Genomic DNA, 16,207 nt, shown 5'->3' with positions numbered 1-16,207 from the left:
GCGGCTCAGCAATATATACACTTCGGCGCAGAAGAGTGCGCAGACAGTGTGGGAGCTCTGCGCACTCCGTCTTCTCGAAGGGCGATCGCCGGGGCCGGATATCGAACCAGCGACCTTGTGATCAGTCGCAGGACGCATGGCGCAGCCACCGAGACATCGAGATGACCAGTATTTATTAAGCCGATCTAATCAGCTCGATGAATAAAACGCGCTGACGCACAAAGCGCAAAAGCACATGGGGCTCTATAATATGCGGCTGCTAAATCCCGTACGCGGTCACGCATCAAAGGAACCGCGATTCTCGTGGTAACGGCCACTCCGTTTATTTGCTGCCCACGGAGAAAATAATAATAATAAAAAAGACAGAAAGCGTGGTCGCATGGCTACAAAAATCTCCCAGAGCAGGCAGGCGGACGTGTACGCGTATACACGGTGAGAGGGAGGGCCTCTATCGGAGCAGACATCGCTCCCCCGTCTCGCGCTACATCAGCGTATACCTCCTTCCCGCTCTATTAGCCGGTCCATAAATATCGCGCGATTTCTTTGATTTTTTCCCCTTCTCTCGCATCCCGCGATCGGCCGGAGAGAAGCCTCTCATCGCGGGCTTTTCTGCGCATACAGAGAGCCTGTTTTATCCTCGGCCCTGCATATGCGGCGGGGCCGTATAATTGAGCCGGCTCTGGCGCTTCGTTACGTCAGCGCGCGCGCTAAATTAAGGCCACGTGCTTCTTCCATGCCCGGGCGCGAAAAAAAAAAAAAAGACGCCCCGATCAAGATACCCGGCCGAGAACGCGGATGATCTGGGTGGATTAAGACGGAGAAGAAACACGTGCGGCTCGTCCGAACTCGTCCGTGCGGTATAGGGAACAAGGGAGACACTGCCACTCGACAATAAGCGCATCCAATTGAGAGCACTGTAATCGAGATTAGAGCGCGGCGCCGTTTATCCCTGAGCGAAATATGAAAAGCTTGGAACGAACCAGATGCCAATACGTAGTTCGAACGACGGAGCAATGGCAATTGCAAGAAGTGCAGAAAGGGACAATCTGCTAAGAAAAATTGCGAGGACACTTTGGCAACTAAAGCGTTGAGAGAGGCGGAAGCCGAGGACACCATGCCGTGACCACTTCCGGTGGATGTGACGTCACACCATTCCCGTGGCTATGTCGATATTCAAATTATACATCTTTCGGGATCTGAAGTGTTGATTACGCTTAATTACACATTTTCCCATCTAATTTGACACAAATCCGACGTTTTCCCGACCATTCTATGATAATTTTCACTACGCCGTGATGACTTCCGGTGGATGTGACGTCACACCGTTATATCGACTCCGCTATATCGACGTCCGCGCTATTTCGACGCAATTTCGACATTTTTGCCTATAATTAATGAACTAATTAATCTGCAATCATCAAACACGGCTTCTGGGTTCATTTCTTCCTCCTCTATCTGAAGCAACCATTGGTTTTCTTCTATCTGTTTTAGTTCCCCGAGTTAAACGCGTGTGACACCCTCTGCTAACGGACAGACGACAGTATACGAGCCTTTATTAAAGGCCTGACTCACTGCGTGCGCAGGGTGAACGCCGCCGAGGTGATGGAGGAGGGCAGGTTGAGTCCCTTGGTGATCTCCCGCCATATCTTCTTGTTGATGACCTCCACGAGGCCGCCCCGGGACACCACCAGCCGGTAGAGCTCGTACAGGTCCAGCACCTGCTTGGCCATGATGGGGATCCGGTTGACGGGGGTGCCTGCGCAGAGGGGGAACAACACCGTTGCGTCAAACAGGCGTTCAATTGAATTGAACTGAACTGAAGTTTATTTCGGAACATTTATACAAAGCAGCTGCCACTGTGCGACGGAGAAATGTGGTAGCTTGAGTCTCTCATTAAACCCAGCTTGCTTTAACTGACTACTCATACTGGATACAAGCAGTGAAAGTACAGCGGTGTTCTGAATGGGCAGGAGATGCGTACGAATCTTCGTGCGCACCTTCAATGAGCCATGAAAGGCCGAAGCAGTTCTTTTCTACATTCACAAAAGGAATTACAGGAAGCTGCGCTAACTTGACCTCATACCGTTATTTTCACGTCCGTTCTCGTTTATAAAAGGCAACAGACAAAACATTTCAGTGTGAGAGTCACTTATCTAGAGGCTTTATTCGGTGTGTTGGCCGAGCGCCATAGGACGGTTCGAAGAGCCGGATGATCGATATGAAACGATACGTATGACTTTAAAGTTTACTACGCGTAGTATTCCCTGCGTTGGGGTTGAAAGTACGATCAGCGGTCATTTTAGAACTTACCAAGCGAGAAAAACGGCAGAAAATATTGAAGGCTGGTTTTGCGCCATTCAATGTCTGATGAAACAGAAACAATTGAGACAACGATTCACTAAGTCGTCGCACAGAGGGAATGACCGGTCATTTGCACAATGTTGCGACGACAAATCGCTACTAAAACAGAAAAACTCCCGTCAACAAGACTCAATAACTATTCATAGTTCGTCAACTGCCCGGCAAGAAACGCAGAGGACGCGTCGTTACAAGCAAGAAACTGGCCAAAGTTTCTTTAGCCCGTATGAGAAAAATAAGCCACCACATCGCACAAGCTGCCTTCCAAGGGCATGCAATGTTTCCCAATTTACAAAAAACACGCGACTGATAGTTTCCGCAGTGCCGACTTTCCTGCGTTATGTCTTGCTATCACTGTTTTCAATATATCAGTCGCAGTGCAGCGCTGCACCGTGACCGGTCACGCCTTCACGCCACTTGGACGGCACAACCAGTAGCCTTCGCGTATAACATCACTGAAGGCGTTGAAAACAATATGCGGTCGTGTGGGTATGTCTAAGACAGCGTGGGATTATATCAGTAAGCACGCAAACGGGGATAACTGCTAGCGCTAATAATATACAACAGCCACGTTTCTCGCTGGAAAGCAACCCGCCTTAATTGCGAGTACTGATACAAAAGTATCCAGCGACGACACTCGAGAGGCGCTGATTGTGCCCTCCGTGTGAACAGCGAATAACGCACCGGGGAGTAACGTCGGGCAGTGACGTACCACGTACACGGGAGCCCCCGCGCTCCGCCCCGCCAATTTCGTGCGCCGCTTAGAAAGCTCAACCTTCCCGAAGACGTGAAAGGTAAGCAATGCCGCATGTCGCTGCAACCTGCAGCTAGCTTGCAGCATGCGCGAATCTGCCGCGCCACTTCCAACATGCCGCGCTCAAAAAGAAAACAATGCAGGGGAGACGCGGAGCGAAGAATAAGAAGGGCCAATTTCAGCGGCGCGGTCGTACGGTGTCCGGATTCCTGAGCTCACAGTCTGATTGTATCGGCCAACAGCCCGGCTTGTGATACTCAGAATTAGCGCGAGGAGGCGTGGCTTAAGTGAGTACACGGGGGGAGCCGCGCCAACCCTTCACACGCTCGCCGCCAAAGCGGAACAGAGCGCTGCGATCGCCGCTCGCCGTCGCCGTGGGAAGCACGCGGGCAGGAGGTCGACGAGTGCTTACGCGAGCGGAGGCAGTGCACAGGCGCGTGGGATTCCAGAGGAGCTTTGGCGCCGCGCTGCTGCGATCAGGGTGCGGAACACTTCCTCGTGGAACACGTTGGATACAGCCCAACCTCCTAAGCTGCAGGTGCCTAATACTCTCCCCTCGGAACTATATACTGAAGAGTTCACGCCGCGACGTGCCCGGAAGCATGATCAAACGGCAAGAACCCACAGTTTCAGGAGGTAGGAAGCGCGGCTGCAGGGTACAGATCTTGGCAGAGAGGAGCGGAAAACGGATCAGATTTGATTCATGCAGGGCACAGTTGAAGATTAGTCACCACTGCATGAAATAAGCCCAAGGTGCACTGCAAAATACGCGTCCAAACACGGCATTCAAAAAGTGCAGCGGAGGCCCATTTGCATCTCACATTCAGCTCGCAATGAAATGCATGAATCCAACATGACATCTAGCGCACTTTTCTCGGCTGAATGCACAAGTTTGCAGCATCGCCAGCAAATAAACCGCTCGCCCCGAGAGGAGGTCAGACGGCCAGATGAGGTTCTGCGAACTCGGACAAGACAGGCCCTCCAGCCGGTCACCACGGGAAGGGGTCACGATAAAAGGCGGGACCAATTCAGTTTCTGCAGCCTGGTAATGGTCAACATATCGAGAAAAAATACAAAAACCCCAACATCTGCCCCGTTACCGATGCAGGACGGAGAAGAAAATGGCGGTTCAGTCGATGGGGGACCCCTCGCTTCCAGAGGCGCTTTCACGGGAATCAAGAAAGGGCCCCCCTTCTCACGGAGGAGGCAAGAAAAATCTCGAGAATCGCGTCACAGAAAAGGCGCACTCCGCAATCAAGCCGCTCAGAGCGAGCGGCGGCGTAAGACGCAGAGCAGCTACCGTGACAGTCCCAAAGGCGCATGCATGCAAAGCAGCGGCCGCCGCACACGAACGCACGGTCCCCGGGGCGGCCCGTGAGCCGCGTGGCCAAAGAGCCGTCACGAATAACTTAGCCGCGTCTCCGCGGACGCGAGGCCTTTTCAATCTTTCGGACAAAACGCGGCGCCCGCGGGGTCAAGAATGGAAATACGCGGGGAGGGACGGCAGAACGGTAGCGGGAGAAGGAAAAACAAGACGGCACGCATTTCAGGCGACGGCTATCGAACACGCCGGGATCGAAATCCCGCATTCGCCGGCCTTCCGTAGGCACGGCCCGAAAGCATCAAAGAACAGCGGGAGAGGCGAGTCCGCGAGCACCCTCTGAATGAGGGGGGTGAGGCCTGCGAGGGGTCGCAGTGGAGAAAGGCTGCTGGCAAACAAAGGCTTCCCTCGGAGAGACAGCACCTGCAAGAGCCCGGTCAGCAGACTCACGGAGGCGACACGCTCCCTTCGCGCCGCGAGGGGCGGCGGCTGAGCGCGAGAAGCTGGAGAGACGCCGACACAGTGGTCACCCCGCGCGGTTACACGGCACCCGACCCGTACATCGCGGTAGCCGCGATCACACCAGAAGGAATCGCCACGAGCCACCCGGGGACCCAAGTGGGCAGGCAGGAAGAAATGCGCGCGCTAGAGAAAAAAAATAACAAATGGGAATCGGAAGAAGCCGGGGGACGGGTCCGACTACTGTCCCCGCAACGGAAGCCGCGCAGGTCGCGACGCTTCCAGCTCTGAAGAGGGAGGGGATGCGGCGAAGGGTCGTTCCGCAGAGAGACGTGTCCCGAGCCGCCGTGATGCGCCGGGACAGCGCTCGTCATCATAATCAAAGGGGCTCGCGGCAGATATTATAACGGCGGGGGGGCGATCCTCGCAGGTCGCCAAGCCCCCTCTTCTTTCTCTTCTTATTCATCGGGAAGAGATGAAAAGAAGAGCAGGGGAACTGGTCAGAAGGCGCAAAAAAGAGAAAATCGCCGTCCGAGCATCAAAGGCGGGGCGGTTCTGGCGAGACGCGAACATCGCAGAAGCGCGACTGCCGTCGCTGCCGTCGCCGCTACGCCACAGCAGCAAGAAAAGTGTCGCTGGAAGCGCGAAAGGCGAGTCGGGCCGATTGAATTCGGCGACGGCTCGAGGCGAATGGCAGCGCGGGGTAGGCCACTATACAGTAAACGCACGCGGCACAGAAATCGGAGAGCGATGAAGATGAAAAAGCGGCGCCCGATATAACACACCGCCGAAACACTCACGGGTGGGCGGAGGGAGGGTGAGAGCAGAGGCAGCGGTTGCGCCGCTCAGCGCCTCGAGAAGCGCACGGCTTAGCTGTGGCGTGGCCCACACAAGACGACGGAGCGAGCTGCGCGGCAGGTCTGCACCGCAGTCGATCACGCGTCTCGGGAATGGGGCACGGGGGTTGAAGTATAAAGAGGGAACAGTGCGCGTAATGGCATGCTTTACGGCCCCGGACATGCCGCCACGACATTCGGTTTGAGTACTGCGCGCGCCGCCGACTTGTGCCAGCTGCCCCTACAAGATCTTCGCTGGTTCTGTAGCAATACCAGCTACGAACAGAAGCAGGGTGGTGAGCTGCAAGAAACCACTGCGTTTATACCGGCACCATGCACAATGGTCCGTTCGCCATTTGGCTGCGAGTATAATTGAGCAAGGGCTGATGGCGCACTCGAACTCGCACTGTAGGAGGTATTCTTGCAACTTCAGTGTGGACAACGCGCTTCTGGCGTGCCGAACCAGTCTTGCTCCACCGCAGATTTTCTCCACAGCAAATTGGCATCGCCGTCTACCATGGTTACACATGGCTGTCACATGCGGGGATGACATCAGACTGCATATACTGTCCCATGGAATTAGAGGACGCGAAGAAAAACGGTAGGTTAATATAGCTGACAACAATCTCTTTCCTTCCAAGATGCCCAAGCTTCTAACCAAGGCTGTCGAGAGGAAAAATACCGCAACACTTTCATATGCCCGTTTCGCAGCACCGCCTTTTAACTAAATATTAGACGAACAGAGATGCATTAATGAGCAACCACCGAAAGAAGAGTGCCGCATGCATGGTTCAACCTTAATAAACAGTTTAACTAAACAATGAAAAAACACAAAAACCAATTAACCCAGAGTTTTGACTTCCTTAAGTGCATCCAGTCTCCGAGCTGTAGCTCAGAAGATATGTTGCCAGCGCCAAGGCAGATAAAGGAGCCTGAGCGAGGCTTTAGCGGCGCCCTAGTGCACTGCGCAGCGTTAACGAAAGCCGCAATAGCCGGGGTAGAAAACGCAGCAGCGTCAGAGGTGAGAAATTAAAGCGCTCGAAAGGCACACAGAGACGCAGGACTGCGCAGTTTTTTTATATCGGGCAAAGCTCAGCCCACAAGCCGCAGGCGCACACACGGGCTGCGTGTCGTGGGCCCGTTTGCCGAATAAACCCATTACACGGCCTTCTCGGACGGTAATCCCGTCAGTCGCACCATTTTTCTTTATTTTTTCTGTTTCGCTCCTCACTCCGGCCTGCCCCTTTCGGTCGGCGCGCCTCACGGTGCATTGAAAAGCGCGCGCTGCGCCCACAGTCGGCAAAGCGAGGCCGCGCGCAAAGAGTTATACGGGCCGCGCCACGCCCACACGATGTGGAGGAGTCACGTGGTCACTATAAAAACGGGCCCCGTTCGGGTCGGCATAACGGCGGTCGTAAAATAACGCCGTCAGGCGCAAAGGAACAAACACCACGGCTTCCCGCCGCGCCGCCGCTTTTATTAATTCCCGCCACCACGTGCATCGGCGCCTCCGCTCTGGCGAACGCCCGAGCGCCGAAGACTTTGACGGGGAGGTCAGGAGGAGGCATTGGAGGCACGCGCACCGCCTCTTCCAGGTTAACTCTAAATGGGGTCCGCATACGCTAGCTTCATATGAGCCTGCCAACGTGGGTGGCTGGCGTGGAGGCTGCCAACGAAGACGGGTGGATCACCAAACCAGCTCACAGTACAGCCGTGTCGCGCGATTACGCGCAGAAAGGTTATAGTTTTAGGCACTGATCACGACAGAACGCGACCCCGTAAAGTCTGCGTCTCCTGAACTCGCCGATCCGAGCTATCCGAACTCGTCAAGCGTGTAGACACACATAGGCGCATGCATGGAGCGTTTCCACAAGGAAGCCCAGATGTGCGCTGTGCGGGTTCTCGAAGCCGACGTACCCAGTGCCATGCGAAGCCAGCACTATTTTGTAATGGAATAAGCGAATCGAGAGGACAGTCGAGAGGATAGCCTCAATATGAAACTTAGTGGAAAGGCACATGTTTCTGTAGAGAACACAAAGCGTATACGTGGTGACTTTTGCGGGACAGAACGTCAAAGAAAGCCTTTTACGTCGCTACGCCTTCACTGCTGAGCAGGGCAGCTGCTCGTGACGAAACCTGCAGCGCTTGAAACATAAGGACGGAACGCATATGTTGTCCTCTTCGTGCTGTCCTTGCGATTCAAACGCGACAAGTTTTGCCACTGGTGACGGCTGCGCCAAACGAATAGTGCAGGAATGCCGAATGAACATTGCATGAGAACAAAACGATATGGCTACCAATGCGCATTTAAATAAATCAATCGTGCGTCGTGTCCTCGCAATGCAGACATCGGGCTATATGCCCCGAAGCAGCACTCTACGATAGACATGAGGACCAAAGGAATACATATCAGTTTACGCCTACTTGTGTTTCCATAAAGGGACAATTTGCCTCCGCGATTGAAACACGTCGGTATACGAACGGCCAATCAGAATGTCTTCACCACTTTGTTACCACGGGCGTCATGGACACCATATTGTAGCAGTCGCAGTCAACCACGTAGGCCTCAGGGCTTTGCACCTTCCGTGAGAAGGCACAGCACACATGTACCTCTGAATCTTCGTTGAGACGAAATTACTTTCACGAATGAACATAAACTTCAGCAACGATTTTTAGAGCGCAGAAAACTTCGTCAAAATACTCCTCGCATCAAGATCTCGCCATCCTCCCAGTGTTCTGCTATATTGCGCCATGTTTTACGAGGAAATTATGCTTCCTAAAGTCAAGCAAAGGAGTGAACAACAAACACAAAAACCGAATCTCCCAAGCCTGAATGGACGCGCAGGCGGAAACGGACACCGGCTACAGCTGGGCGCGGAGGGGCTTCCGCACTGCCACAGGTCGGCGCAGACCGCTACACAGTCGGCGAGGGGAGGAGTGCGCGGTCAACCGATGTCGCAGCGAGGAATCGGCCTCAGTGAAGCCCCGCCGGCGATGAAGAAGACCCGCAGAGCCGCGGGACAGGGCGTCCCTTTTCACGAGAATCCCCTCGGCGACCGAAGGCAATATCGCGACGTCTCGTCGCCGATTAGGAGCCGCGGCAAATGGCGGCGCAGCGGCGTCATTACGCGTCGCGTGCGCTCATGCTCCCGCTGCGCGGCCACCAACAACGGCCGAAGGCGAAGTTTGATTGCTTGTCTGTCAGTTTTTCTATTTCACTTTCTTACTCTGTGCAGGAGAGGGCGCAGGTGTGCGTAGATTACACTGATGCACTCATGTATACTTCAAGTCTCAATTACGCTCTCAGCCACCAAATATCAAATAAGCGGGGTGTATTAAAATTGCTCTTCACAAAGGAATGGGACAGGACATTTTATTCCGCACTGCGCGCTCCAGAGACCCTCATAGGAAAAAGAGAACCCTCAAAGTCGCTAGACAGCTTCAGATTTGGGCTCTCTGAGCTTTCATATCAGCACAATTGCTAGTGAGTGATTTAATATACAGCATACTCATTCAGGAAGTTAATCGAAGTGCCATGATCATGTCCACATACAGTAAATTCAGAACGAGCACGACAAAATACACATTCGAGGAATGAACATGCAATTCTCGTCCGAGTCCAATACGTAACAACTCCTCACGAACTCCTCACGAAGCAAGCAAAGTGCTCAGGCACCGATGACCTGCACTCCGTTGTCCTTCGGAGTGCTTCCAATAGAGCCACGTCAGTGAGAGCTCAGAAGCCATGAACAGTTGGAACATGGACGAGGACATTATGCCAGAAAATCGAGGCAGATACGTTGGACTGAAATTGTTTCGCACTTCTCATGCAGGCAGAATACTTTGCAGTTCAAGAAAGTTCAGTTCCCTGGCTTTTATCGCGGTTTTTTCTTCCTTCTCCCCTGCTGACGAAGATGGCACACTGGGCCGGGCTACAAATCAGCTGGCCGAGTCAACCGGGCCTTCTCGCGAAGAGCGGATTTTGGAGAGTTTTAGCACAGCACGATCCGATCCAGCTCCGCCTTACGCACCTCGGAGCAATCTGCTTATGCGCTGAAGCGCAGATCCCCGCGGAAGAGGATCGCGGTACCCGAACGCGGATCGCGTTGTCCTAAAACTCTGTTAACACGTTGCTTTGAGTAAACCCACCGGTATAGTTTGCTTCCGCATTTATACTCTCAGCCCTTGTCACCGATCACACGTCTTTCCCTCATACCATTGCTCCTGCGTGCGCTTTAAATAGAAAGGAGTAAAAAGGGAGTCAGTTGTCTCTACTAGGGAGTGCGCTAGAGGACAGCTTACTCCATTTTTACACCCATATAGGCGTATATTCGTCTTCACATTGTAACAGTAGCAGGCTTAAACCTCAGGCCATCATGCAGGCACCTTTTCCAAATTCCCCCTCTCCGCTTCAAAGCCTTTCTCTCCACGCCTCACCTGCGGCGCGGCAACTACGCAGTCGCCGCAGCAGTGCTTATGAGGAGAGGAATGCGCTACCGGCGGCAGACACCCCGAGAGCACGCATGGGGAAAGGTCCCAGACAGCGCGCGCATTCGCCGACGCGGACAGCGTTCTTCGATGCAGACGAATGACCAGCGCAAGCCAAGCGGAACAGCAGGCGACAATTGATGTCTTTCTCGCCCTAAAGATATCTCGGGACATCTCATAAGACCCCGAGACAAGAGCGCTTGCGAAAAGCGAAGAGAGAGAGGGAGAAGCGCGCGACCGTTATTACGACAGCCCCCGAGACCCCCAGTGAGGCGCAACAGGCAGCGTCGCGCGGCCTCGGAGGTGACAAATTTGGATCCTCGCTGCCCATTTGTCACCGGGGCTCAGTGGACAGGCTGGCTCGCTACAGTGTCACCTTCCCGCCGCGCGACTGCACGGCGACCGAGACGAGGCGCTCATCACGCCCTCCGGCGGGGCTCTCCCGCGGACCGCCTCTGCGTCCGCCGAGGAACGAACTGCAACAAACGCGGCTGCGCAAGGATTCGACGGGTGTGGACGCGACAGCGACAAGAAACAGCACCAGCAAACCTACACCAAAAAACTGCGCACTGACAACTTTGGCAAGTGAACCCTCGATGTTGCTGAGGAGCTCCACTAATATCCTGAGGAGCTCCACGAAAGCGCACTGTTGTGGTTGCAAAAAACTAACGGGCCAGCCATGCAGGCGTGAAGGTGACGCCTCGCGCTCCTTGCCTGCACTGCGTACCCACAGGAGGTTGTTTCCTAGAAGGTGCGCTCCCTGTATCCGTTCAAAGCAGCACCGGACGCTTCCAACATTTCGTTTACGTCACAGAGCAAATACCACGTGTCGGGAGGAACTCTGCGCGGATGTATAGCTTCCGGCTCGACTTCCCCCGCCGCTGTGTTTTTTAGGTTGCACTGACCGTACGGTCACAAGGTCGTTATTGCATTCCGCCCCCATGCTCAATGCGGCCGTGAATAGAAGCTGCGGTACCGTGGTCAGCAACGGCGCTCTCTCGCGGACAGTGTGCGCGGCTCTGAGAAACCTGGCCAATAAGCGCAAGTAAACATAATTTCCAACCACCATTTTTTAAACTCTGCTTCAAAAGTGTGCAGGTTTTCAACGTTCGCACAAAGAATATCATTTGGAGCACAAAATGATTTCAATGCAAAGAAATTTGCCATTACTGCAGGGTGTACCTGTGCTGGACTATATAGTACGTTTCATACGTCGAATTCTGTCCAATCCTTTTTTTCTTTTAATGAGTTCCAACCGCCCCACGTTCGACGATCGAATGGGAGATCTTGACTAACACCGTGCAGATAAATAAAGCGCAGTACAGTAGACTACTAGCCAAATCGCCCGCCAACGTTCGAACAAAGAATACCATTTGGAGCACCAAATGATTTCAATGCAAAAAAAATTGCCATTACTGCAAAGTGTACCTGTGCTGGACTACATAGTACATTCCATACGTCGAGTTCTGTCCAATCCTTTTCTTTTTTTTAATGAGTTCTAACCGCCGCACGTTCGAATGGGAGATCTTGACTAACACCCTACAGATAAAAACAGCACAGTCCAGCAGACCGCTGGCCAAATCACCCGCCGTGTGATCGGAACGGAGAAGCGGTACGCATACCCACGGGGGAGTCAACGAACCGGTAATACCTTGGGAAGATCACACGCATCGAGATGCTCCATCGGTGGACGTAAAATTTGCGATGCGCATTGCCGAAGACTAAAGGAAAAGCCGGTGGCGGCGAAAATGAAAGAGACTCGGATGCGAGCGTTGCAGCGCCGACGCGACCGCTGGCACGACCTTCGCCGAGCGGCCGTGAGCTTGCATGCACTGCCCGTGTAGTGTAAGCAAGCCCGCGGAAGTTGGAGACTGCGAGCCGAGCTTTGAACCGACGTCGCGATATCCCCGAGGTACAGTGCAAAGCGGCAGCTGGAAGAGATTCTGTGGCTGACGCCATCGAGGCTCTTTCGTTTGTTCATCTTCACACGAAGCAAGAGAGATGCCATTTTCAATGGCCCGGCCAGTGTTTCTGCTGCGGATGCGGCATCATCAGCCTATCGTTTGTATGCGACAAATGAACCTGTATCGGAGCTTCAAGAGCAAAAACCCGATTCGTCGCCCTGCGCCGGGCAAAAGTAACTATTAAATAACCCCGCACTCCTTCTAATCCGCCCATCACGCTCGCGATCCAGACAGGGCCACCCGGCAGGGCGACACGTACAACAGCTTCAGAGAGGGGAGCGAAAAATATACGGCACTCAGCTTCACCCGGTTCCATTTGTCTGTCACCGCGGATTGATACAAATGCAGGCGGACATCGGGCGCGAGGATCTCGACAAAATGTGTGCACTGCACCGCCGCCGCACGCACCTAGCGTCAGCGGCAGTGCAAGAAGTCGACAGGCTAGAAAACAAAAAAAGAAAAGCAAGGCTGGAAATCGAAAGCACTGACCGCTATACTGCGAGCGATGAAAAGCAATGCTCGAGAGGGGGGCAGAAGCGCAAGGAGATGGAGCAAAGCAAGCGCGGCCAGCGGAGACGATGAAAGCGCGCCACGTTACGGCCGCCAATTTATAGCGGTCATTAGACAATCTCCCGGCCGGACAGTGGCGACAGATGAAATCATCGGGCGGCGGCGAGGTAGCGCTTTCGACGGGGGGCAACGCGGGCGAACGGCCTCTGTAGGCGACCGGGAGGCGAGCGAGCGCTACGTATACACACACACGGCGACCGCAGCGGCGCGTCACGTATCTCGGTTTCTTGTCCTTTTCCCCGAGCCGGCGCGAGAAGTTCGCTGTAATCGAGGCGCGCGCCATCGAACAGCAGAAAGAAAAAGGTCTTCCAGATTGCGCCGCAACCCTTTATCCCTTCATTCTCCCCCTCGGTCGGCTTCGCTTCGAGCGCGGAATTAGCGCCCGACACACTCGTTCGCGACCGCTCCGCTCATCAGATACTCGCGTGAGGGCGAGCGGGGCGTCTGATGTATTTGCGCGCGGGAGCAGGCTGGTACCAGATGGAGACGCATTCGCAGGATTCCTCCTCCTCGGAGCCCCTCTTGCCGCGCCGCTTTTCGACAGTCGTCGCCGATGGCCGGAGTGGTGGCGGTGGGTGAGATACGAGCGTCGCGCGCGGCCGATCCGCGGCGCTAATGCGTCGTCGGCGATGCGCGGTCGCGCCGCGGCGGCGACGCGGGAGGAGCACGTGGGAATCGCGGGGTTCGATGGCCGCGAGCTGCCTGCGTCCCCCCTTCGCTCTCTCTACGCCTGCTATCGGCTCTCTTTTTGCCACCGGTGAAAGCCTTCTTTGCTTCGCTGGGTTGCGCCGTTGTCCGGCGGCGTTGCTTCTGCATCGCAGCGCAGAGCATTGACAGACCTCGCAAAAGTGAGAGAACCTGCAGTCCCGCAACTCCAAACTACACGCTCCTGATCACGGTGGAAGAAGTATATTCTTCCACCGTGCTCCTGATCTTCGCCGGTGGCTATGCACGCACTTTATTTTTTCTTTGTTACCAGCGTCGCCCGATACCGTCAAACACGACTGAACACGTGTACTCCGATATGACGGAAAATGCCCCCTTCGCCAAGTGTCGTCTTGCATAGAACACAGAGCTTGGAAGGCGACCGGAAGTGCTACTGCACAGTAGCAAACCTGTACAAGTACGGTGTCTCGAGAGGGAAGGCAGGATGATGATGGATTGATTTTACATACCTCGAAAACAATACGTCAGGACAGCTCCCGACTGCGGCCATGAGGGACAGTCGTAACCGCATCCAAAGAGGCGCAATCTTGCACCCGGTTTGTCACTAAAACCATACAGCAAACCCCAACATGCCAGTATAGGGAAGTGCTAAGCATAACTACATCAGTTTAAAACAAGCACGCCGTGACGCACGTTGAGGGCTACGCATGTCCTACTGGCTTTAAAGTCGCTCATTGTGAATAAGTAATCTGCAAAGCTACGGAAACGTCAGTTTCATAGTTTCTAAAATACATCTAAAATTTGTGTCTGGGCTAGTTGATTCGTACTTGAATCATAAGAGGGCAGAGCAAAAAACGGCAAAGAACACAGGACGGGCGCCTGTCCTGCAGTGTGTTCTGTGCCGTTTTTTTTTTTCGCTGTTCTCTTATGATTCATCTATAATATGCAGCTGAGAAAAACACAAAGGACTATCGTACCTGATCAGAAGGCTCCGCATAGCCCTGTACCGACACCATTAAAAAACAAAAGCAAGTGCCGAAGTTCACAGTTCGCTGATGGGAACAACTGACCGATAAACGTTCAGCAAGCACTACCAGATTTCGCCTCTGAATGCGTGGACGCACGCCGGCTGTGAGAGCAATCGAACTTACTGATTTACGTCACCAGCGCACCAATGAGGTCAAAGACCGGTATTACAAGAAAGCAGTGCAAAGACAAAGAGGTGCTTCGCAAGACCAACGTAGGCAGTGCTCGTTCAACTCTTCGTCCCGATGGGTCTCGCGATCGGCGCCTATGAAGCAAGAGGGCGTCGAGGAAGAATTTCACTCGTCTACACTCCGAACAAAGAACCTCACGCACGAAGAAGCCAATTAGCAGCGGCGAAGGGAAAACAGAACAGGCAGAGTTGGAGATGCGCGCAACGACGGAAATGAGAAAAGGCAAACGCAACTCCATGACAAATCTTTTGTTCTTTCGCGGTCGTTGCATCGCGGACTTGAACAGCGCTCCATTGAGATCCCCCGTAGCGGTGCTGAGACAACGCATCTCCATTCCTCGCAGGCACCAACCGGCGAGGCATCGAACAAACACGGCGAAAGACTAGGCGCACGAGCAGGCCCGCCTCGGCGCATGCGAAGACAACAGCCGCCGGGCCTTGTGGCCCTTATACGATAAGATCACGAGATCCGGGGCACACGCGGGCTCATCCCACGTCGTCACTTCTCCACACATTCCGCCCTTTGTTCTGCCGTGCGAGCAAAATGGACGCCTAACGGACGCTGCCACTACATACGAGAAAGGCATCGAGGGCTAAGTGTTCCTAACCGCCAGCAGCGCCAGATTCGCGCGCGAGCCGCATCGACGCCACGCGTCGCGGAAATGGACTCTTCGATGAAGGGACGCAAGGCGCAGGGCAGCGCAACCGGACCGCGGGAGATCACGCGCCTGAACGAGCACGTCTTCGAGAATGGGTCTCCGCGTGATGCCTCGCTCACGCGTCCCAGCGCAGAGCAGGATCGTGCGTGCGTGCGCGATCCAGCGGCTTATAAACGTAGTGCACGCCGGTCGATCATGACTCAACGGATCTCCCGCGCGGTGGCGTGTGTATACGTGTGCAACCGCCACACGCTCGAGATGATATCGCACGAAGGCTGCGCCGGCCGAGCCATAAAACATGGAGGCCTTAGCACGAATCGGAGCGTATCGTGGATCGTTTCTCTTTTCCTTTTTCTCGCCATCTACAGGGACTCCAGGTGGAAATGCATTTATTTCCTTCACGTTGCGATGCGCGGAAAAAGAAGAGATACGCTTCGTGAAAACGCCTATCATTTGGTGTGAGGTAAGTGGTAGACATGAAAGTATGCAAGGAGTCTCGGACGCAAATGCATGAACATAGACCGGTCAAAGGCATGTCTTCAAGCCACCAGGACTGCGAGAAATTGTACTGGAAGAGCCGCCACCTGGCTTATTTGTTTTTTGCTTGCTTCACAAAGAAAGCGTCCTCCCGAGCACTAGGCTTGTGGTGAAAGTGACTCCATGCACAAAAAAAAAGCACACTCAACTTCTTTTTTTTTTACAAAGCGCTTACACTATTACTGAACACCACGCAGACTACAACAGCCGCTCGCCGGCACAGAAAACCACATAGTAACTAGCAGATTGCAAGCGACCTTTGCGCAGGCGCAGAATACATACAAGGCTCCACTAAATATCTACCAGGAACGCAGACAGATAAGCGGATGCCCGTCGAGCGAGGACCTTCACATCGCAGAGTAGTTTTTATCTAAAGTTT

General features: G+C 54.0%; 1 protein-coding gene across 5 annotated transcripts in view; it reads right to left on the bottom strand.

The window, feature by feature from the left end:
- LOC149341230 (AT-rich interactive domain-containing protein 3C-like) overlaps window positions 1–16,207 on the bottom strand; it is a 264,429-nt gene that overhangs the window by 28,384 nt on the left and 219,838 nt on the right. For all 5 annotated transcript variants that reach the window (XM_089543176.1, XM_089543178.1, XM_089543177.1 and 2 more), the window contains one exon: window positions 1,573–1,756. In XM_089543176.1, the coding sequence (XP_089399302.1) occupies window positions 1,573–1,756 (184 nt within the window). The remainder of the gene's footprint in view (window positions 1–1,572; window positions 1,757–16,207) is intronic.

Source organism: Amblyomma mixtum, chromosome 5 (assembly GCF_055824585.1).
Source record: "Amblyomma mixtum isolate Tamu chromosome 5, ASM5582458v1, whole genome shotgun sequence".
NCBI lineage: Eukaryota > Metazoa > Arthropoda > Arachnida > Ixodida > Ixodidae > Amblyomma > Amblyomma mixtum.
Note: the sequence above shows the minus strand (reverse complement) of the source record. Positions and strands in the feature narration are given on the sequence as shown.